The 25,603-nt window shown below is 40.3% G+C and overlaps 1 protein-coding gene across 7 annotated transcripts in view; it reads left to right on the top strand.

Annotated features, from left to right (window-relative positions):
- Positions 1 to 25,603, top strand: part of DIAPH2 (diaphanous related formin 2) — an 811,416-nt gene that overhangs the window by 608,574 nt on the left and 177,239 nt on the right. For all 7 annotated transcript variants that reach the window (XM_037908252.2, XM_037908255.2, XM_043522784.1 and 4 more), the window contains one exon: positions 21,596 to 21,731. In XM_037908252.2, the coding sequence (XP_037764180.1) occupies positions 21,596 to 21,731 (136 nt within the window). The remainder of the gene's footprint in view (positions 1 to 21,595; positions 21,732 to 25,603) is intronic.

The raw sequence follows: 25,603 nt of genomic DNA, 5'->3' as shown, positions 1-25,603 counted from the left end.
CACCATTGGTCCTTTTGGTCAGGGGCTAACCAGTTTATTTGAGCTTCTTAACCCCTTACAGGAAAGGAGAAATTCTAGGCTACCCTTAGCTATATGGTTATGACAATTTGTGATCCATTATAATACCCGGATCCTTTTCTGCTGGAGTGCTGCCTAGGCAGTTATTCCCCATTTTGTAGTTGTGCATTTGATTTGTCTTTCCTAAACACAGTGGTTTGGCAATGGCCTTTATTGAATTTCATCATCTTGATTTCTGACCAATTCTCCAATTTATCAAGATCGTTTTGAATTGTAATCTTGTCCTCCAAAGTGCTTGTAACCTCTCCCAGCTTTGTGTCATCTCCTCTCCATTATTCAAGTTGTTATAAGAACAGTCAGGGTCAAAACTGTACAAAACAGTCTGATGATATCAGTATCAGACAACCCTGGCTTAAACTGTTCACAGCACTCTGATGTCATCATCGGTGTCAGACAACTGCAGCTTAAACTGCTTCTTCATCTGCTCCTGCCAGCTCAAGTCTCTGGCTGCCTCCTCTCTTCAGTTTCTTCCCTTCTTTCCTCAAGACCACATATGGGGAGTTAAAGTAAGTTGCTTCATGGATACTGTTGCCCCCAGAAAAGGGAGAAGGGTTCTCCAGAGTTCTGGATCTGCAAGGCACTTCAATTTGTAGATCTATTGCGCGACATGTCCTGCTAGTGTTCTCTGTTTGTTTAGAGATCTGGATATCTATATCTTTTCATAAACACTCAAAAATACATATATTTATTTGTAGATTTTGTTGCAGTGTGGCGGGAGTGTAGTGAATTGAGAATTTACTTGAAATCAAAGTTTTTCCCAGACTCTTCTCAGATTTATAAACTTCAGACTGCACCATTAATCTTTCACTTTTAAGTGAAGAGTCGTTTGGCTAAAGGATAAGGCTATGGAAATACCTTGATGGGTGAGATTAGAAGACAGTAGTAAATGATTTATTTGTCTTGTGCCACTCAGCTCTTCCTTCTTCAGACATCTCAATAACAATAAGGATTAAATACATGTGGCCGAAATTTTTGTTAAAAAATTTAAAACCTGAGACTTAACTTGTTACCAAGCAAATAAGTCCTCATGATCCAGGGTACTGTTGTAGGTCCTAGTGCCTACAGGGCCAGCTGTCCTCTTTCTTCCCAGTGCGCAGATATGCGTGCAGGCAGAAACACACACCATTTGGGATATCCCCCTTGGGCCACAGCTGGAGAAGGAAATGGGTGCTCTGGAGATGGTGCCCCATTTCCGTGCCCAGTACTAAGGCATATCCCTTGAGGTGTTCACATCACTATCTATATGTTCCATCCAGTTATTCAGTTCAAGCCCAGATTTTTTATTAGCAGCCTCCTTACATTACCAACATTCAGTGAACGTTCAGTGAATGTCCGCACTCCCCAAAACCCGAGCCACCTATCAAGAGGTCTGCAGAGATGTACTGAGAGGGACAAAAAGCTGTTCTTCTTCAAGTGCTGTCCCTTGAGTGCTCCACTTTAGGTGTTTGTGTGCCCCAGCGCTTGTAATCAGAGATTTGTGGTGGCAGTGCCTGGTTGGGTCGCACATGCGCGGTCCCTGTCTTGCACTGCTTTGAGCGGTTAACTGGCGCTGTGCGACCAAAACCCCTCTCCCCCTGCAGTTCGTTCTCTACCGCCTTTGGCTTTGAGTTGGAGCACTTAGCAGTGCCTCGCTACTTAGTTCTTCTAGCCTATTTACTACCATCATTTAGTTAGGATAGTTAGTGAATTAATTTCTCTTTATCCCTGTTGCCGCGTTTAAAAAAAAAACATAAGCAAAAGAAAGTATGTATTTTTATTATTATTATTTGTTACAAGCTAAGTTTCAGTTGACCCTTTAGAATAGTTAGCCTCTCTGGGGGCAAAAGCCTTTCCTGATGGGAATGCCTGGTTCCCCAGGCTTTAAACATTGCCTCACCTGCAGTCTCTCCATACCAGTTTCAGATGGATACGCTCAGTGTGTTCGCTGCCTAGGAGAAACACACATAACACAGAAGTGTCCTCATTGCCACAAGTTAACTGCTTGAACAAGAAAGGCTAGAGACTTAGAACTAAAACACCTTCTCATGGAGAAGTCTCTCAGACCAGTATCTGAGCCTGAAGCCCGGACCCCACCTGGACAAGCCTCGCGAACCATGGCTTCTGACAAGGGTCCCTCCTCCACCACCCAGGCGTCTGATCACCCCACTAAAAAAGTGTCCAAAAAGCAGGTAGTCACGTCCCTGATGCAGGAATCGGCCAAGAGGTGCCGTTAAGAAAACGTCAAACAGCATCGGCGCTGACCACACTGGCTGTGCCAGTAGCCAAGATAACGTGACCATCTGGCACTGCCGGTACCCCTAAAAGAGCCAGCTCAGATACAGGCGCCATGGGGAAATCAAAATCCCATGCCTCAAGTCCAATGCATCCAAAGCCGCGATCAGCACACAGTGGCATGGCACTGGTGCAGACTGTGACTAACTCTTCGACCCTCCACTGCATGCTCAGTGCACCCACCAGCACAGCCTGTGGTGCCAACATATACACCACAGCTCCCAGCACTGACTGTCATGCAGCCTCCGGTATAGATGATGCAGACACCACAGCAGTTCCTACGGCACAAAGAACTCTTAATCCCGTTCTACACATGACTCTCCCATTCTCGGCACCGACGTATCCCCGGCACATTCTGCACTGAGTCTTCTTACGACTCCATCACGCTCCGCTCCACCTTTTTTGAGCGATGAGGAGGAGGACAAAGAAGGGCAAATAGACTCCCCTCGAAAATCTCCTGCCCACCATGAGCCATCCAAAATGGGACCCCCTCAGGGGGTGTATTATACTGATCCCGGACATCCACAATGGTACAGCCAACCCTGGGGCTCACCTATGTCCCTTTCACCCCAGTGAGCATACAAGGATGGCGAGTTCTCTGAACATCTCTGTGGAAGAGGTAAAGGTGCAGGGGTCAAAGTAACTTAAAGGACTTACCGCTATGCTGGAGTCCTGAGCGGGGGGAGAGAGGGGACGGGGACTCAACCGAAAGGGGCAGGGCCTTTAAATCCCCTGGCCCTTTAAATCTGCTCAGGACTCCGGCGTACCGGCTTCCCCAGGCCGGCGATTTAAAGGGCGGGGGGTTCCCGGCCCTTTAAATTGCTGCCAGAGCGCTGGGGCTCAGGCTGCAATTTAAAGCCCCGAGCCCTTTAAATCGCCACTCCGGGGCTTTAAATCGCCGGCCTGGGGAAGCCGGTACAGTCGGACTGGACCAGCTTACTTTCACCTCTGTCCATGGGACAAAGCACAAACTAGTGGACATTTTGAATACATCCTCTTCTTCCCAAATCTATTTACCTATGAACTATACAGTAATGGAACCTGTCAAAAGCATTTGGCAGACCTCTGCAATTGCTCCTCCAACCTGCAAGAGGTCTGACAAAAAATATTTTGTGCCAGCCTAGGACACAGAGTTCCTCTTCTCCCATCCAACACCCAATTCACTGATGATCAATGCAGACCATGAATGTGGCAGACAACAGCAGCCCAAGAAAACACCTTATGATAAGGACTGGAAAAGTCTCGACCTTTTTGGCCACCAGGCTTACATCTCTGGATAGCCAATTCTGAGGCCTTTCTGGCAAAGTATGATTACAACAATTACACGAAGTTTTCCAAATTTATTGACTTTATTTATGAAGATATAAAAGAAGAATTGACAGCACTTGTATCAGAGGGACAGCTCATCTCTAGAACAACTCTCCAAGCTGCACTGGACTCTGTGGATACAGCTGCAAAATCAGTGGCGACCGCAGTGGTGATGAGAAGGGCCTCGTGGCTCCATCTCTCCAACTTCCTTAGGGAAATGCAATCCACGGTCAAAGACTGACGATTCTCTCCATACACTAAAAGATTCACAGGCAACACTCCGATCTCTAGATCCAAGAAAAGACAGTGGAGTTACTATGCCGCACTGCATATTCACAACAACAATGGCAGTACGAGTCACAGGATCGCAAATAGAGGCTATCAAGGAGAGGACAGCCTACTCCTCCAGCAGCTGCGTTGCAGCCATCGACAAGGGGGCAACAAATTTGAAGCCTTGGTTGAGGGCCAAAGAACCCCATGCCTTTTTGTGTTGAAGACGTCTACTCTCTCCTGACGATTCAGAGATTGCCTAGTTCCATTTTATCCAATCTGGAAAACCATCACATCCACCAGATGCATGCTAGAAATCATACAAACTAGTTACACCATCCCTTTTCTTTTCAAACCCCCTACCCACCCTCCCTCCCGTCTCTCTTCAGGGATCCCTCTCACAAACATCTACTGCGTCAGGAGGTTATCCACCTCATACATCTACGAGCAGTAGAACCCATTCCAACAAGACACAAATGGAGGGTATTTTATTTCCACTATTTTCTCACAAAGAAAAAGTCAGGCAGGTGGAGACTCATACTCGATCAGGACCATGAGTGAGAGCTCAACAACAACTACACAACTACACATATTCCAAGGGTGGGGTTACCAACAATAGACCTCTCTGCAACCGTGCAAAATACCAAATGCCCCATGTTTTGCTCCAGGGCAGGTCTTAGTACACATTCTCTTGGCGACGCCTTTCTCATCGAGTGGAATGCTCTCCTCTTATATGCCTACCCTCCTCCTGGCTCAAGTGATCCATAAGATCAGGCAGGGCAGAGCCACAGTAATCCTAATAGCCCCCACATGGCCCTGACAAATCTAGTATCCTTACCTTCTCCCGCTGGCAGTGCATCCACCACACATGCTCCCGCTTCTGCCTCAACTGCTGTCCCAGGATGCAGGTCACATCCTGCATCCATATCCTCAAAGATTCCACCTGAGATCATGGCTCCTCCATGGCTCAAGGGATCTGAGTTGACCTGCTCAGAAGATGTACAAAACATATTATTAAATAGTAGTAGAGCAACTGCCCGCCACACGGACCTACACAAGTGCCAGCAATTCAGTGCCTGGTGCCAACGAAAGCAGATGGTATCCATTTCAGCCTCCTTACCCTTAATATTAGACTACCTCTTAGAACGTAAAATGGCAGGCCTTTCCATGAGTTCAATAAGAGTACACCTCTCCGCTATCACAGCGTTTCACCACAAAGTGGATCAACTCTGTCTTTGCTCGCCCACTCACCAAACATTTCCTCAAAGGCCTCACCAACATCTACCCAGAACTACATGATCCTACTACACCATGGGACCTCAACCTAGTCCTTCAGGCCCTCACCAGTTCCCCATTCGAACCCATGGCTACATGGTCAATATTATATGAAGGTGGCATTTCTAGTGGCAATTACATCTGTCAGACATGTAGGAGAGTTGTGTGCTCTCGTGGCAGATCCCCTCATACACTGTCTATTTTAAAAGATAAAGTATCCCTGAGACCGCACCCCAAGTTTTTACCAAAAGTCATCTCAGCCTTCCATCTGAACCAAGCCATTCACCTACCGACATTCTATCCCAAGCCTCATAAGGATAGAAGGCAGTCCACACTTCATATTCTCGATGTATGGCGGGCAATGGCCTTTTACATAGACAGAACAAGACCATTTTGTAAATCACCCAAACTGTTTGCTTCCATCACTAAACACTCCAAAGGGAGTGCCATATCCAAACAGAGGCTCTCCAAATGGATATCTGCTTGCATAAAACAATACTGTCATCAATGTGACCGACAACCTCCTATGGGGATCTGCACACTTCCACCAGAGCCCTATCGACCTCCATTGCTTTCCTTAACAACGTACCCATCATGGACGTCTGTAGCGCTACAACCTGGACCTCAGCCCATATCTTTACACAGCATTATGCATTAGAGCAACAGGCAACATCTGATGCTTCTTTTGGACTCACTGTCTTCTGCCATGACTTCAACTCCGAATTCCCTTCCTCCTACCGGAGGGCACTGCTCTGAAGTCACCTAAAGGGGAGCACCCACAAGGACAGCACTCGAAGAATAGAAAGTTACTCACCTTGTGCAGTAACATAGGTTCTTCGAGATGTGTCCCTCTGTGGGTGCTCCACTTCGACATGTGTCCCTCTGTGGGTCCTCCTCCCTTCTACTTTGGAGTTTATCACTTAGTCTCTCCAATAGAGAAGGAACAGAGGTGGGATTGGTCGCACAGCACCAGTTGACTGCCTGAAGCGGTGCAAGACGGGGACTGCACATGTGCGACCCAGCCGGGCACTGCCACCACAAATCTTTGATTACGAGCATGGGTGCACGAACACCTAAAGTGGAGCACCCACAAGGACACACATCTCAAAGAACCTATGTTATTGCACAAGGTGGGTAACTTTCTCATTCCAGCTGTTCCAAGTCATGACAGATAGTAATGTTTTCCATATCCCACATATGGTGTTCACTGTTAGCCTGTGCAAGCCAGTGGAAACCTGAACAGGTTAGAGCTGAAGCTCTATAGAATGCTATACCACTCTTATCTATAATAGCAAGGAATCCAGATGAAAGCCACATTGCAAATAGAGGAGAACAGAAGATGTCCTAAGAATTTCTCCTGTATTCAGTAGTGTTCAAAAAGAATTCTACGTTTATGTACATAATGAAACTAGGGTTGTCGATGAATCGCAGTTAACTCATGTGATTAACTCAAAAAAATTAACTGCGATTTAAAAAATTAATCACGAATAATCGCACTGTTAAACAATAGAATACCAATTGAAATGTATAAAAAAAATTTGATGTTTTGATTTTCAAATATACTGATCTCTATTACCATACAAAATACAGTGCTCACTTTATATTAAATTTTGATTACAGATATTTGCACTTTAAAAATGATAAAAGAACTAGTATTTTTCAGTTCACCTCATACAAGTACTGTAGTGCAATCTCTATCCTGAAAGTGTAACTTACAAATGTAGGGGGGTTTTGTTACATAACTGCACTCAAAAACAAAACAATGTAAAACTTTAGAGCCAACAAGTCCACTCAGTACTACTTCTTGTTCAGCCAATCGCTAAGACAAACAAGTTTGTTTATATTTACAGGAAATTCTGCTGCCTGCTTCTTATTTACTATGTCGCCTGAAAGCGATAACAGGCATTCTCATGGCACTTTTATAGACAGCATTGCAAGGTATTTAAGTGCCAGATATGCTAAACATTTGTATGCCCCTTCATGCTTCAGCCACCATTTCAGAGGACATGCTTCCATGCTGATGACGATTGTTAAAAAAAAGTGCATTATTTAAATTTGTGACTGAACTCCTTGGGGGAGAATTGTATGCCTTCTCCTTTTTACCTGCAATCTGCCATATATTTCATGTTACAGCAGTCTCGGATTATGACCTAGCACATGTTGTTTGATTTACCAACACTGTCACTACAGATTTGACAAAATGCAAAGATTTGCAAAGTGAGAGATTTCTAAAAATAGCTACAGCACTTGACCCAAGGTTTAAGAATCTGAAGTACCATCCAAAATCTGAGAGGGAAGAGGTATGGAGCATGCTTTCAGAAGTCTTAAAAGAGCAACACTCAGATGCGAAAACTACAGAACCCAAACCACCACTTTTGCTGGTGGCATCTGACTCAGATTAAAATGAACATGCATCGGTCCACGTTACTTTGGATCATTATCGAGCAGAACCCATCATCAGCATGGATGCATATCCTCGGGAATGGTGCTTGAAGCATGAAGGGACATATGAATCTTTAGCACATCTGGCATGTAAATATGCTGCGATGCTGGTTACAACAGTTCCATGCGAACATTAAACGCTCTCACTTTCAGGTGACATTGTAAACAAGAAGCAGGCAGCATTATCTCCTGCAAATGTAACCAAACTTGTTTGTCTGAGCGATTTGCTGAAGTAGGACTGAGTAGACTTGTAGGCTCTAGAGTTTTACATTGTTCTATTTTTGAATGCAGTTATTTTTTTTGTTCATAATTCGACCTTTGTAAGTTCAACTTTCATGATAAAGAGATTGCACTACAGTACCTGTATTAGGTGAACTGAAAATACAATTTCTTTTGTTTTTTACCGTGCAAATATTTGTAATAAAAAGTAAATATAAAAGCACTCTACACTTTGTATTCTGTGTTGTAATTGAAATCAATATATTTGAAAATGTAGAAAACACCCAAAAATATTTAAATAAATGGTATTCTATTATTTTTAACAGTGCGATTAATTGTGATTATTTTTTAATCGCTTGACAGCCCTAAATGAGACTATATACAGATCTACTGGAAAGGGTATAACCCCTCATGTTCCAGGACATAAGCCAAACAATAAACAATGCGGTTGGTGTAACAGGGCTGCCTCGATCCCACATCTGTCTCGGTCTACAAACCATGCAGAGACCCTTGTGCTGGTTCAACACCCTGTGCAGTTTGTTTATTATTGAGTCCCACTACCTTCACAGAATACCTAGCGCCTTTACAAGCAGGGGGAGAGCAATCTCTCTCTCTCTCTCTCTCTCTTACTGCCTGCTTTCCCCCTTTTCATTTCCTTCCTGTGCCTATTTGTGGGCTCTGGCTAATGGCTTAATTAGCCTTTCTGCCCTACCCCACCCACAAATTAGGCACAGGTCTGCCTCGGAAGCTCCAATCTGCTATGCCTGATTGGAGCTGCTGTGAACAGAGAACTGGCTCAGGGTTTCCTACCTAGCACTCTGTTACAGTTGGGAAGAAACTGCCTGATGTATAAGTTATTACATAATTGTCCACCTACTGTTTTTTTTCCTCCCTTTCCGCTACAATATCTTTCTCTGTCAGAAACAGGATACTGAAGTAAATAGACTAGTGATCTTTGGTATAGCCAGTCGTATGTTGCTGTGTTCTGGTTCACAGCCACTGATAACTCCCTTCCAACTTTACACTATTCCAAGGTTTCATGGCTCATTTAGTAAGTTTCCAAGCTGGCTAAACAAATAGCCCATCAGGATGTTCTTAAGTGTGGAGTGAAAAGAAAAGTCAAAATTAAATGAAGTTAAAAATATGTTCTAAATGTCTCCTGTGAACATTCCATACAAATATTCAGCGATTGACTTCGACATAATTTACACAAGAATAACACAGCTGAAGTCAAGTTACTTTAATGTTACCAAGATATTTAGTCTCACTGGCAAACTCATGTTGTTTTCTTCAGAGAAGTGTAGAGTGAATGGTTTCAATGAGTACTTAAAAAAGGATAATTAGATTATTAGTTTCTGAGTGAAAAATAGCCACCAACCCTTGTTTGCTATTTTAAGAAGATTATGGTTACTTTGGGTCAGAAGCAGATATATATATTTTTTCTTCTCTAATTGTTATCTTCATCAAAAGTTAAACATATATTGCAGAGAACAGAAAAATAATATTTAATAATAGGAACTTAGAATAAAACTAGTTTAAACAAGATACATGTGTCAATTAGTTTTAATAAGACATAAGCTTCCAGAGCGAATTTTAAAAGGGCCTAAATGGATAAATTAATCTTTAACAACATTTTGGGGATGTTGCTTTTTTTGTCTCATCTAAAAATGAAATGTGTCCAAAAAATGACTTCTTTTCCTAGTGGGATTTGTTCTAGGTTTTCAGAAGTTATGACAATAAATGACAAGATATTACAGAGTTTTTTAAAATCCCAAGCAGTCAATGTTAGGCCAAAAACTAACTTTCATTGTCGTGATCAAAGCATATCAGTGACTGCAAAATAAGAGAAAATTCCCTTGAGTCTTGCAGTTCATCTTCACATATGATTTTTTCAGCAAAATGTTCCCTATGAATAAGTTGTTATTGCATTATCCCTTAGCATCAGGAAGAAAGGAAGTTATAAGGGAGGCAATATGGGATGGTGCAGTGACTGACCTTTCTCAGTTGCTTTGTGAGCAGCTACAGATATTGATTACTATCAAAATGTTTTCCGTGCTTTGGAAAAGGGCGCTTAGCCCAACAAGCCTGCCTTGTTTGTTTGTTTGTTTTTCTCTTCTCTCCTGATTTCCAACTTTATTTTTGAATCACTTCTCCTCCTCCACATACCAAGTTGCCATTAAAATGTCTAATTGTTTCTCTTACATAGTTTTTACCACTACATGATTAGGTTTGTGCTTTAAAGGTAGTGTTATTTTGGTACTATTATGTGATGATTATAACAGCAGAAAATACACTGTAGAGTTAGTCATAAGGGCCGTCAGTCAAGGGACTGCTTTAAATCTGGAAGGCTGTCAACCATATGACTGCAACTAGTCAAATACAATTGACAGCAATCCTGCCTAGTAATCTAGTCAACTGTTCCCTATAGGTCATGATGGTACACTGAGCTATTATGGTTCCATCTAGAGATGCAGGAACTAGAAAGAGAACCGTCCATTATTCTGATTTACAAAAGCTAAGCCTATACCTCCTTCTCCTTACCTTTTTTTTTTTTTCCTCTCCTTGCTGGAAGCACAGAGCAGGCAAGTCAGTCACCTTTACCATGCCTTCCCTTTTCTGATTCTTCTGCATGGAAGAAGGAAGAAAATAATAAATCGAAGAGGCAAAACAGCCTTTACCTCAGGATGCTCAGGACCACCCTCTCATCCCTGCATCCCTTTTGGTCTCTTCTTTGCTTGCAATCTCTCTTGCATTAGATTGGTTCCCTGTCCTCACAATGGCTGTGTTGGCAATTCTAAGTAAACAGGACTAAATGATTAGAGAGTAGTTCTGTTGAGTAAGAAGATGCCATTTTTACACAGATGTTTTACAGAAGAGACATTAATTTCTAGTATCATTGATTTAGTCTTTTCTCTAATAAGGGTAAACTCAATCTCCTTTATTCTTGGTTTATAACAGAATCATAGATCAGGGTAAGTACCATTGGGCAGGTGCACTGCCTTTTATGCTCTTTTAGTGCAGCTTGGGGCACTTAACAAATATTAATAGTAATTCAGGTTGTTAAGCAAGATACCATTTTACTCCATTTTACTATGAATCCTTACTTTAGCCAACCAAATTCTTATCAAATGCTCTGTGACATTGTCTTGGACATGCAGGAAGAAACAGAGGACATGGTTCAATTAGGTCACAACTTGATTAACTTGACTTATCTGGGAACTACCAGCAATAATTCATACAGTGCAGGTCATGATTCCTTTCTTAATTGTTTCCACTTGGTAGAGAGCTGCCATTAGATCCCCACTCCTCCAAACCTGGTCCCAGGCATTGCTGGGACTCTTCCACCTTCCCTTCTTATGAAGATTAAGAGGTTGAGGAAGGGGGGTTGTCTCCTCACTGTGCCAAATATTAAGAGCCCCAACCCCATTCCCCAGCATCTTTAGGGGATGCCTTTCCCTAAGTCTACTTTAAATTCTGCTTTATCAGGGAACTGGATGCTGATGTGTGGAACAAGTACCTGCATTGGACACCTGCTCAGGCACGACAGTTTGAACCTAACCTCCTGACCTACATCTCTGGGTCCCTGAGCTGCTGTGGAAAAGGCAAAAAAAAAAACCACGCCACCGTGGCCACTTTGGTGCTGAGGGAAAAATTCCTTCCCAGTTCTCAGAAAGGTCACTAGCGCAATGCCAATAGCAAAAATCCCGACCTGTACTAATCCCATGGGTGGAAAGGTGGGAGCTGTAAATTCAGGCATGAGAGGGGGCTCAGGGTGGAGGAACAGGGCTTATGTGACCTACCCCGAGGCACAGGAACCAGTGGCTTGCTGTGGCTCAACAAGCACTCAGCTGATGCCTTCCCCCGTTCCTGCCACCTCCTCTCAACCCCTGAGGAAGGGGAGGAAAGACCCACAACCCTTTTTTCTCATCATTTCAGGCAAAGTCACCCCTTTGAGGTTGCGTGGATTGCATTCTAAATACCTAACATTTGTTTTAATTTGTCTTTCTTGGCATTTCCTTAACTAATTCTCTGAAATTCTTTAAGAAAAACTCTTCTCTTACAAAGATGTGATGGCTGTTTTCAGTCAAATTAACTCTTCAACCCCCACAAAACTGTATTATATCTTATTTACCTGGCATTTAGAGAAGGACTCCCAAAATAAGGAGGGTGATCTGCAGGCTCTGCCTTTTATGCAGATACATTCACAAGCACATATTGACAGGTCTAAAACTAATATTTGAAAACAGAATGTCTGCCAGAAAAAAAAGTTGGACTCAATTGGAAAAGGTGATCACAAGCATTTAATGGCCTGGCTGTCACAAGTTACAGATAAGCTTTTTTCTTATTCTTTTTCCACATGAGCAAATTATGTCTGGTAGTCTGTGTCTCAACAATAACTCTGCTTTCCTGAACCCAAGTATCCCCGCTTGTGCTTGAGTAAGAGATAAAGTCTTTAAATTCGATTGTGAAGACATGAAGCACAGTTTATAGTCCAAAGGGAGTAAACATTTAAGCATATATGAGCAGTTTATCAGTTGGCAGTGTAGATGAATGGGTTCCTGTAAAAGAAAAAAACAAACTCAGCTGTAGTTTTGTATCAACAATGACCATTGATTGTCAATCAGTCAGCATATGGAGGATGCACTTTGAGCTTACTCAGTGGTACAAAAGCTGTTCTTTGTGCTCCAGCAAAATGTAAAGCATGATTAACTGTTAATGAATTGACAGCCAGCATTAGCCCACACGTATCCCAAGTGTTCCTAGATTTCATAAAGCTAAGTTGTCTCTTGTCCACTTTAAAATGGAGGGAACTGAGCATTTGTTTTACTTCCTTCACAGGAAAAATGTTTTTCACCATGGTAGTTTTCAGTGTGTTTTAGCACAAATGCCATTTCAGTTAACCTTGTAATCCTTCCTTCCAGTTTGTTGCATTTGCTTGCTATACATTGCTTAAATGAAATGGCAAGCTGTTTGGCACAGAGACCATTTCTTCCTGGGTTATTTACCAGACCCTCTATGAATGGGTAAATTCTCAGTGGGTCCATAATAATAATTAATAATAAATGATGGTCTGTGTTTATACATTGTCTGGCACAATGGAGTCCTGATCTATGACTGGGGATCCTAGGTGCTATGGTAATACTACTATGGTATGGTAATACCACGGCTACTAATAGATTCATAGATTATAAAGCCTCAAGGGACTACGTGATCATCTAGTCTGACCTCCTGCACAATACAGACCATAGAACTTCCATGAATTTATTCTTGTTTACATTGGAGCATATTTATTTTAGAAAAACATTCAATCTTAATCTTAAACTTGTCAATGATGGAAAGGCTACCACAGCCCTTGGTAAATTGTTCCAATGATTAATTAACCTCATTTCCAGTCAGATTTATCGTGCTTCAACACCGAGCCCCCACATTTTGTCATACCTGTGTCTGCTAGATTGAAGAGTCCATTTTGGTTCCCCATGTAGGAACTTATAACATGTTCTCAAGTCATCCCTTTACCTTAGTAAACAAAGTTGACCAAGCTGAAGTCTTATTACATGTCTTGAATGCCTGGCAATTGAATAAATAAATTGAGACCAAACTGAGATGTAGAGATCTGCCCACCAGCTTACTATGGGATGATTAAATATCCGTATTCAGAATGCTTAGAAAGTAACGGGTCCATGGAATAGTCTTAAAAATGCCTGTAGCAGAAAGTAGCAGAAAGGTATGGAAAAATAAACAGTAGAAGTTCCAAATTTTTGCTGGCAAAGCCTTAGGCTAAGAAGGACTCATTCAACATAAAATTTGGATCCAAAGATCTTCTGAATGGAATCCCATTATGAGGTCTTTCAATGTACTTATTAATCAAAGTGGCTCCTGCTGGGTTCATATTTAGACACAAAGCAATTTTATGATTCTGCACACCACCTACCTACATGGTTCCACACCAGTGACTAAACATGTGCAGTGGTAGAGTAAGCCCAAATAGGCACTGGATTTAATCTAACCTAATAGCTCCCACCTGGCCCCTTGTCCCTACCAGTCCCATGTTCAGACTTATAGTGCTGAGTACCTAGATCCTTTCTACACTTAAGTACATGAAGTACTAAAAGAACAAGGAGCTAAAAAGTGATAAAGATTGTAACACAGCTGATCATAACTGAAATACAATGGAAAATTAATCTGAACAATGTTATACTACATTAAAAACATCATAATGAAATTATAAAAAGGAACATTGCAGAGTCTCCACACCAGTTCCTTCAGACCTTCTATCAATTCCCTTCTGAATGGAGGCTGCTGTATCATCCTTTACTCTCTGCAGCGTTACACAGGCATTAATTAACTTACATCAATCCTGCACAATCTTCTTTGCAACTCTTGGCAGTTCTCGCATTCTCCATTAACTCTCCCAAAGGTTTCTCAACAGAGAATTTTCTTCCTGGGAGTAATTTTTAATGCACAATATCAAGGTCAGGGTGTGCCAAAGTTTCTGAGTCTTTGCACTTGAGCTGCTCACTCTAGACAGTGATCTCACAGTATTATTCTACCTTGATTTTAAATGAATACAGTGCTGGCAAGCTCTGTTAAGTTCTCTCTGCACACGCAGAGCAGACATGCAACGATCAAAGCTTTTGCATACTGCTCTACCAGTGAGCCTCCACCCTGACCCAGAAGGACAACTTTCTGGGATGAGAGAGTAGTTCAGTTGCTACGGTCCTTTCAGGCTGTGCTGAGATTTTATGCTATCAGTCTCTGTCCAGTAGAATCTAAACTAAGGCCACCAATTCATTTCATTGACATCAGAGAATAGCTACTTTTGATCACTACATTCATAGGCCAGATTTAGCAACCTGAGTGCCTCTGTATTCCTTTATTTTTCTCCAGTTTTTATTTTTGTTTTATTTGTATTCACCTGGCTTGATCATTGTGGCTGAGTATTGTATTGTGACAAAAAACTAAATAAATGAAATTATAACAACTAATGGCTAATTAAAAAACTGCATGAAGGTTACATATCTTTAGCTTAAAGTGGAAAAGAACTAAAAATCTGTGTGTAGCCAGTTTCTGTCATTTTGCTTTTAATGATAAGTGTACATTTTGTTGAAGTGTAACTACTCATTTCAGATCTTCCGTTAATTATCTGAATGAGGGCTTTCCATGTCAATTATGAAGTCAAGATTTTGATTTTTATCAAATATTTTAAATATTTGGGTGGAAGTAGCAATTAAGACTGTAGTCCAAAATCTATTCTCCTAAAATCTATTTTTCAAATGTACAGCACATAAATGTATTATACAAAGTTAAAGGACATACAGCATGGCTGGCTTTTTGTTACTAGCCCTGATCTTTATTCACTCATCTCATTACACGTGGAAAACCACTGTTGCATTAATCTACTATATTGTCATCTTCACCAGTTATGCTGTGGTGTTGATAAGATGGTTAGCAAAGCCCATCTCCCCACTGAATATACCACAGTAGCAGTGTTTGCCAGGAGTCATAATCTCTAATGACATCCCTCAGAAGTTCCATTTCAGACATGAGGCCTCTGATGCATGAACCACAAGATTAAATCACGAGTGCAATCATGATTTTTACCCTTATTGTTTCATATTCACCCACTGGGAATCACAAGCTTTGCCTGCTACATTTTATACTACCTTGGTTCGTCATGTTTCAGGGTTCCTTTCCTTTGTTATTGGGTTAACATTTTATTTGAATTTGTCATTCATCCCAAAGAGGTAATGGAATACTCAGATATATATTGAGAAAAAAAAAACATATTTAGTTTGGCAACACTAAGCTTGCATTCCTGTAGCTTATAGATTCATTTCCAGTTAATCAGAGTTCACCATTCTAATGAGCTGTGACGAGAAAGACGTTTTTTTTCTTACAACTTCAGGTTGTGTTTTTTGCAGTTGTAAGGCAAATTTAAAGGAAGGCCTTAGGGATCAGAGCCAGCCTTCATTATCAGTGCATGACCGCTTTGTAACTAACTGCATCTTTAATATCCAAGGAGATTTTGCACACTACAGTCTGTTTCTTTGTTCTTCTTTTTAATAATTTATCTTTGTGATGCTATTCACAACTGTGTTAGTGTGCAAAGATCTGTTTGTCCATCAAACCTCAAGATATGTACAGCATGTAAGAGATGCATTAATTTTTTATTTGATTCTTAAGAAAGCTGAGCAGTAAGCTGGCTGTGCTGAAAACAAGAGGCGTACTTCAGTGAATCCTAATAAACACAAGGGGGAACATGTACTCACATTTTGCTTCAACTTGCTTCCTAAACAACAGATAATTTTCCTCAAAGAATGTATTTCTCTGCCCAGAAGGAGTCATTTGTACAATTAAGCTCAAATGAACTTTTCATCTGATCTTCAATGCGGTAGTGAGGAAAAAAAAATATTAACCTGAAAGCTCTCTGGTACTCTACACCAACAAATATACTTAGGATTGTGTTTGTGCATGATATTTAGTACCCCAAATAGCTCATAATTAAGGTTTTAGCTAAATTCAAGAGGGCCATTTGTTTATAATATTTATACTTTACTGGAAATCTGAAATTAGTGTTCCCATCTGCACTTTTCCTTCCCCAAATATTATGCCAGACTACAGAGAATGAAAAATACATAGAGAATTAAATATGTTTTCCATAGTTTTTTTTAATGTATTTAATGTTTTTTTTTAATGTTTATCCTGATCATTAAATAGACTCTTTCTCTTAATATCTGATATAACAAAGATATAGGATTAATATGCCTGGGGAAATAAGTACAGCATTCTTTATGAGCACTTTATATAAAAAAGTGATATTTTCCTTCTAAGTGCTTTTTTCCTTTTTCAATCCTTTAGTCCCCACTATGGTAACATCTCACTGTTTTCTAAATTACACAAATATTTTGGCCCCAACAACATTGAAGAGTAAACCTTTGTATGCATTCATGATTCTTTCTGCATGAAAAAGCATTTCCTAACATCTGCTCAAAAGTTGTTCTTTCTGTTGTTTTCACTTATACCCCTTTGTCCTAGCATCCTGGGTAAAAAATGGAAACTTCATTTAAAGATTTTTATGCACTTTAATCAAATCCGCTTTTAACATAATCCCAAAGAAGACAACTACCACATGAAACATGATCACTCAGCCCGTCTCTTATACCTACCACTTTCCACTGTAAAATGTAATCCTTATTTTTCTTTTGTATTACAGTGATCATTTTGCCAAAGAAAAGTGGATGACAAAACCTCCTTGTAGAACAAAATAATTCTGAACCTTTTCATTAAACACCGAAAATGTATCTCTTTGACTAAAAGTACAATTCATATTGATGAAAGATTTTATATGTACTTACGTATATTTTGAGAGGGAAATATTATATGAGTACCTTTACAAACGTGCTGCAGGTGCCCACAGCAAGACTTTTATTCGTAACTTTGAATTTCCTTTTGTTTTGCAACACTTAAATGTGACGTGTAACTATTAACTTAATATGTAGTGTTTTGTGTTGTAAGAGCAATGCATAGTTGTGTAGTACAACTGGCAATTGGTGGTATATGGTGTGAGTTTTTATTGACCTATATTGTAGTAACACAAACTTCCTCTTTTTAAAATGCAGTTTCTAAGTATAAAACGTTGCCAGTATTGAAGCAGTTTTTCACCTCTGGTAATTAGGTAACCTGACCTCCAATCTGCCCAGAAAAGGGCATGGCTGGTGTTCAATACCCAAAAAAAAGATAACCTGAAATTGCACCATGGTGTGTCATAAGCAAAGAGCTTTAGCGCAGTAGTATGAAGGAGAGTGTAAACAGAATAAAGGCCAGCAGAAGAAAGGAGAAATGAAAACGTGTGAAGATTTAAAAGTTTTAAAATCTGTTTTGGCCCTTTTATTGTTTCTTTCCCTAGCTGATCTCCTTGTCATCCTCAGCCAGGAAGAAATCTTTGCCATATCCATGCAATTTTTATCACTGAACTCTAAAAGGCAAATTTTGCAGGTGAAAATTGACTCTTCAGTTTTCAAAGCTTATGAACTTCTTCCAAAGCTTATGAATATCTTGCAGAAGCCCAAATATGGGGTCGCCAGATGGGAAAGATTTGTCCTTTAAACAAAGTCTATTTATACTACAACTGATACCATTTTCTCCTGAGCTGAGGTATATAAGATTCTAACTCAATCTCGGGCACAGGAGACTCCCTCTAACAGTGAACTATGGAAAGAGCAGGTACTAGACATAGTGGAAGTTTGAGGTCCCCAGAAAGAATTTTTCCCTTTATTAACTTTCCTCAAGCCAGCACCTGGCATAGCTATTCTGCCAGATGGGAAGATGCCACTCTCAAACAATTTTGCCATTTTCACAATGGCGAAATTTTTCAAAATGAACACAGAAAAAAGTGAAAAAAATTCATAGGGCTCCCTTTCTCACCCATCTATGGTTAAGCTCTTGGCATGCAGAGTTTTCTGTAGATGAATCAGAAGGAGAATGCATGTGTTTTATATATAGCTGGCAAAGATTCATTTAAAGTTAGCCAGAAAGATGGACAGACACACAAGTGTGTGTGTGCGCAGTGTTGGTCCAAGGAGATGAGCTAGACAAGGTGAGGTAATATCTTTTGTTGGACCAACTTCTATTGGTGAAAGAGAGACACTTTCAAGCTTACACAGAACTCTTCCTCAGGTCTGGGAATGATACTCAGTGTCACAGCGAAATGCAAGATGAAACAGAAAAAGAGTTAACAGATGTTGCAAGAGACCATTCAAGGTGAAATGGGTGATTAACATCTTTACAGTCATAGAACAAGGAGGTTGAGTGGGTTACAGATTATTGTAATGAGCCGTAAATCCAGTGTCTTAATTATGGTTTTTGGTGTCTACCAGAGTTATAGAATTTAATTTCCCAGGCTCATCTTTCGATGGTGTTGTGCAGGTTTCCTCTGAGCATGAGAACTGAGAGGTCAGATATGGAGTGATCGTTTTTTGAAAATTTTTTGCCCACAAATAATAGTGGTGCTTTTATCTTCTATTATTTTTCTGTGTGAGTTCATTCGAGAGCATAGCTATTCTTGTTTCACCCACATAGATGATGTTGGGGCATTGAGTGCACTGGATGAAGTACATCACATGTTATGGCTAGTCTTAGTCCTAGGTGTTTTTTCTGGATTGTATTTGTCTGGGTACACCACAAGAAGGATAGGAGACACTTGTTATGGATTTTAATCAGTCCACAACTTTATTATATAGATGTCTGGGACTACCCAGCAGATAAAGTGTACAGTGCAGGCAAATCCATGCTTATTCAAATCAATGTCAATGGCTACTGGGCTACTAGTTTGTTAATCTGTGACATTTCTTATTTGTTTTTTTCTTAAGGTTATGGGGATTTACTTTCATTGCAGTTTGTGAAGTTGCAATGAAATGAAGTGTCTGCCAGTTGTGATCAAATGTGCAGAGACAGAACTGTCCAAAAAAAGAAGGATAAAATATTGTTTTCTTCTTTTTTTTTCTTTCTCTCAAAATATTGTTGCTTTTTAACAGTGTACTTGGTGCAGTAAATACCATTCTTAAGGTCTAATTTTCAGAGGTGCTCTGAACCTTGAATTCCCTTGATATCAGTGGGAGCTGTAGGTACCTAGCACCTCTGGGGGAAAAACAGGTCATTAGCTACTAAATAGGATGCCATATGGGGTAGGTTCTTTCAGGGTACGTATACACAGGGATAAAAGACCCACAACACGGCCCTGGCTGGCCTGGGTCAGCTGACTGGGGTTTCCAGGGCTCTGGCTACAGGGCTGAAAATTGCTGTGTAAACATCTGGGCTCAGAATGGAGCCAGAGTCCTGGGACCCTTCACGGTCTCAGGCTCCAGCCCGAGCCCAAGCATCTACATTATTTTCAGCCCATCAAGCCTGAGTCAATGGACCCAGGCCTGCCATGGCTTTGTTTTATCTTTTTATCCCTGTGTAAACACACCAGAATAGCCCAGTGGCTAGGGCACTTTACTACAATGTGAGAGACCAAAATTCAGATTTCTTCACCATAGTAGGTGGAGAGGGGAATTGAACCTGGGACTCCCACATTCTAGGTGAGTGCCCTAACCAATGGGCTAAAAGTTTTAAGGAGGCTACCAGCCTCATCATCACTACCACCACCTTCACCTCCTTATCAAGAGGTTTTGTGACTCCAGCCCAAAATACCAGAATGTTACAAAAATGTTAAAAACAATTATTTTGATTTAACATTTTCAGAACATTTTGATTTTTTGGTTCAGTTGAAGTTATTCAGCAAATTTGACATAAATTCATAAATAATTTTGCTTTGACCAAAACTGCAATTTCCACCAGATAAACTATTCGCCAAAAGTATTTAGCCCAGCTCTAACCATAAAAAAGATGTCTTCACGAGGTCCTTAAATGTACAGAAAGTAAGCGTTTTCGGCTGAGCCTAAAATGGCCCGGTTATTCCATGTGTAAGGGGCAGCAGGGAACAACGCATCATGATGGGCTCTTTTGACCAAATATGTTCCTCCTCCTTTGTAGGTTTGAGTTATGTCATTTGCATGATTTGGGCCAACATAGAGGCTGAAATTTTTAGAATTTAAGAAATTCAGACAGATCGCTTCCTTTAGTGTAAATGCAGGATTTATATCAAAATCACCTACACCAGGGGTTCTGAAACTGGGGGTCGGGATCCCTCAGGGGGTCGCAAGGTTGTTACATTGGGTGGTCAGGAGCTCTCAGCCTCCACCCCAAACCCTGCTTTGCCGCCAGCATTAATAATGGTGTTAAATATATTTTAAAGTGTTTTTAATTTATAAGAGGGGGTCGCACTCAGAGACTTGCTATGTGAAAGGGGTCACCAGTACAAAAGTTTGAGAACCACTGACCTAGACAGCTTTGAAAATCTCAACCAGAACATTTTAGAAAGCATAAATTAAACTGCAGTAGAAACCAACAGAACTGTAGTAACTTGTATATAAAGTGCCTTCACACGGGGGACTTGCCTTTCTTCCAGCTTGCCACTTGCCATCCTCAAGGTTTCTGTCTGAGACAGTCTGACGTAGGTCCATTATCTTGCCTACGTAAGCCCAGGGGATTGCTATAGAAAAATTTCATGCATTTCATCTCCCCATAGGTGTTACCTGCTGTTCTAGTTGTGAAGAACTATTTCAGTATTTCTAATCATTCTTCTCTATCTCTCTCACATCTATTAGTATTTCATGTTGCACTCTCTCCAAGGGTTGTATAGATTGCTACATGTTCAGGATCATTAGGTACTAACTCTTTTTCCTTTTCCCTTATTGGATACATGATAAAATAGTAGATTAACACCTCATTTTATTACTGGTCTAGTAGGCACTGTGTATTTCAAAACCTCCCTTTTAAGTGTATCTAATCTAGGTAAAAATCTGCTTCACTTGTGCAAAATATCATCCTTCAGTAATTCTTTAACACAGATGGTTCTTTAATTTCCCACCTCCCCAAGCTGTAATGTTTTGGCTTGATTTGTACCTGATATTTTTTTTCTTATAGAAAAAGAAACAGGAGGCTTTGACTAAATAAAGTTATTTACTTAATGCTATCAAAAGCACATAAATCTCTCTTCAGGAAGCAATAGTGTAGCCCCAGTATGGGCAAAGTCTACACACAACCAATTTTTTTAAAATTAAATTACCAGTTCCCCAATTTACAGTGCATAAATCATGGAAAAATTCTATTTTCAACATTTCTTATACAGGAGGCACTGAAGGAAAACAACAAGAGAAGAGAAATGGAGGAGAAGAGCAAGAGAGCCAAGCTGGCAAAAGAGAAAGCTGAACGAGAGAGACTAGAGCGGCAGCAGAAGAAGAAGCAGCTGATTGATATGAACAAAGGTAAGGCAACATTTTCAGTAGAGGAATTTGTAAACAGAACAAAAGATATTCTAGTTAAGTCTCCTCCAGGTTAGAATGAAAAGTCCTTAACTGCTATGTTGAAAGTGCAGAAACCAAGTTAACTTTGCTAGTGTCAATTTTCTACCTTGGTTTGGCATACCTGATTTTCATGTTATTCTGCATCTGTCATTCACTATATGCAATGTCTCTTCCAAGGCATTTTGTGGTGAATTATTGACTTGTTTTCATTTGTTGCAGTCAACTGATTTCTTTTTATATGGATTTCCTCCCAAGAAAAAGTTTCTTTCTTGTTTTGTTGTTAATTTTATTCTGTAAACATCTCCATAATCAAGATATTGTGGCAATTAACATCTTTCTTTTTGAGCTTGGAGGCTCCATGTTATAAATGGATGTTCTCCCAACAGTACTGTTATGAGCTGAAAAATCTGGTTCAGCTGTGAGCCTAAATACAGAGTGACATTTCAGCATGATAAAAAGTAATGTGTTGAGCTTACTGGTTAGCTAGAATGACATTATGTAGTTCATGAGGGCATTCTATGAGAGAGCCCCAGAGGGAGAGGAAGGAGAAATCAATTGGCTCCTAATATCTATTTTTTGCAAAGTTCCAGAAGCCTGCAAAATGCAGGCTTTACTTTCCATCCCTTTGGACCCCATAACTGAGGGAGAAGACACAAATATGAATTAGATTGAACAAGAGATTACTTTAGACTTCAGTTGCTGTTCTCCTTCTGTGATCATTTTTGTGCTGTTGTGAGACTGAACTAATCCTTCTCAATCATAAAACATATAAAAATGCTCAGTATGTGACTACAACTTCTCTTTTCAACCCAGTGAACAAATCTGACAGGTTCACTTCAAGCAAAATAATAGATTTCTTTTTCTTTGACAAATCTTATGTAAGGTGCCAAGATATATAAGTTTTTTTACCAGAATGATGTTACAATAAACCTTATAATTAGAGTGAATTGAGGTAGCACTAAACTGGAGATCAATCAATTACGGAGAAGGGTTCGAAATAAAAACATTATATTTTAAGTGTGTATATACAGTATTTGTAGTGAAAGGTAGTTTATTCAGGGATGCTTTACACTTCAGAAATATTAGGACAAAATTTTCAAAAGTGATCAATGATTTTGTGAGCCTTTATTTTTGGATGTCCAGCTGGAGAGGCCTTTGGCCTTATTTCCGGATATGTTGAGCACCCACAGCTCTCATTGAACCACAGGGAGTTCTGAGTGCTCCTCAGTTTTGAAATCAGGCCCAAGATATCCTAAAAAATGGAGTTCCCATAGTAACTGGCCTTCATTTTCTATGAAAACTGCTTTGCTGATATACTTTTAACACAGTTTCATTAAAATGTCTCCTAGTGAGTTTAATTGGGGACTTTCACACTATAGCAAGCCTGGGAAAAAAATATGGCTACGATTTTCAAATGTGACCAGTGACTTCGGGTTCCTCAATTTTTGGTGGCACAACTTGAGACATCTTAAAAGGGCCAGCATATCAAAGGGTGGGTGCTTGGCGCTTTCTGAAAATGAGGCCACTTTAAAGTGTCTCAAACTGAGCACTCAAAAATTGAGGATCTCCAGGTTACTGGGACTTTTGAAAATGTTAGCTACATAATATTGTTCTTTTTTCAAGTTTGATACACTGTGTATGTCCCTGTCAGTCTTTTAATATAATTAACTTGTCTAGCAATATTCTGTATTCCCTTTTGCAGTTATTTCATATCTTCTCGCTTTATAGAAAAGAGCGGTCTACCTCTCAGCCTAGATTCTTTTTGCTACCTTTCCAGTGAAATCATAATTCCAGCAGTATGTCTGTGAAATCACAATGTAAATGGGAAATAAATGGGGAAGGGGAAGGGAAATAAGGACAACCCCAGGGACGGACCAGTCAGCTTAACTTCAGTACCCAGAAAGATAATGAAGCAAATAATTAAGCAATCTATTTACAATTACCTAAAAAATAATAAGCAACAGTCAGCATGGGTTTGTAAAGAACAAATCATGTCAAACCAACCTAATAGCTTTCTTTGACAGGATAACACGCCTTGTGTATGTGAGGGGAAAAGTGGTAGATGTGGTATATCTTGACTTTTAGTAAGGCTTTTGATATCGCATGGGGTCGTGCCAAGCATCAGTTCTGGGTATGGAACTGTTGAATATCTTCATCAATGATTTCAATAATAGTATAGAGCAGTGGCGGGCAACTTGCTGCCTGTCAAGGTAATTCGCTGGTGGGCCACCAGACCATTTGTTTACATTTGCAAGCTGCCCACAGCTCTCAATGTCCGCAGTTTGCTGTTCCTGGCCAATGGGAGCTGTGGGAAGCAGTGTCCAGCCCGTGTCGCTTCCCACAGCTCCCATTGGCCGGGAATGGCAAATCGCGGCCACTGGGAGCTGCGGGCTGCCATGCAAATGTAAACAAACGCTCTGGCGGCCTACCAGCATATTACCCTGATGAGCTGCGTGTGGCCCACGGGCTGCAGGATGCCCACCACTAGTATAGAGAGTACACTTATAAAGTTTGCAGACGATACCAAGCTGGGAGAGATTGCAAGTGCTTTGGAGGATAGGATTAAAATTCAAAATGATCTGGAGAAATGGTCTGAAGTAAATAGGATGATATTCAATAAGGACAGACGCAGAGTACTCCACTTAGGAAAGAACAATCAGTTGCACACATAGAAAATGGGAAATGACTGCCTAGGAAGGAGTACTGCAGAAAGGGATCTGGGGGTCATAGTGAGTCACAAGATAAATATGAGTCAACAGTGTAACACTGTTGCAAAAAAAGTAAGCATCCTTCTAGGATGTATTAGCAGGAGTTTTGTAAACAAGACACGAGAAGTATTTCTTCCGCTCTACTCTGCATTGATTAGGCCTCAACTGGAGTATTCTGTCCAGTTCTGGGTGCCACATTTCAGGAAAGATGTGGACAAATTGGAGAAAGTCCAGAGATAAAAATGATTAAAGGTCTAGAAAACATGACCTATGAGGGAAGATTTAAAAAATTAGATTTGTTTAGTCTGGAGAAGAGAAAAATGATAACTGTTTTCAAGTACATAAAGGTTGTTAGAAGTTTTCTTTTTAGGGGGAAAGGGAAATTCTTAAATAACGGTGTAAAAAAAATCAGGAAAAAACTAGGACAACGTACTTTCTGAACATGAATAAATAGATTTCTCGCTAGTTTTCCAGAACATGTTGTTGCAGTGACCTTTTTCATGAATATGTGAAGTCATCTCACTGGAGAGTTTTCATGAAATTTTCTTGTATATGTAACTAAAGCCATAAAACCATGGGTGGGAAAATTCATGCATTGTCATTTTGACTGAAGAACAGTATACAAGTCAGATAGTTAGCTGTGTCAACCAGTTGAGATGTGATTTCAGTATCGCACCACCATTATGGAGGTCTATGAAAGAGACTGAAAAACAAAAATAACATCAGTTTGTTGTAAAGGTTTAAAAACTGTAAGAAGAATTTGACTACATTTTTTTTCATATTTCCTGTTAAGATTGTTATACTAGTACAGAAACATGATTGACTCTAGTTTACAATTATTTGTATTTTGATCCCATATGCCCAGTTCTCTCCTGTAATTAAAAAAAATTGGAATGGGAAAAAAGCACAAAGAGCCTCATCCAGCTACTGCTGAAGTCAGTGAGATACTCCCATTGACTTCAACAGGGGCTAGATCAAACTCAGAAACTCTTCCAGGCCTGACTTCTGCAGTTTCTTCTTGTGGAGGTCTGTCAGTCTTGTGGGCTAGTTGAGATAAGGCGTTTAAAACCCACAGAACTTGATGATCATCAAGCAAATTTTGTTGATCCTAGGGCTTTCGTATAG

The sequence above is a fragment of the Chelonia mydas genome, chromosome 9 (assembly GCF_015237465.2).
Source record: "Chelonia mydas isolate rCheMyd1 chromosome 9, rCheMyd1.pri.v2, whole genome shotgun sequence".
NCBI lineage: Eukaryota > Metazoa > Chordata > Testudines > Cheloniidae > Chelonia > Chelonia mydas.
This window is presented reverse-complemented; position numbering and strand designations above follow the sequence as displayed.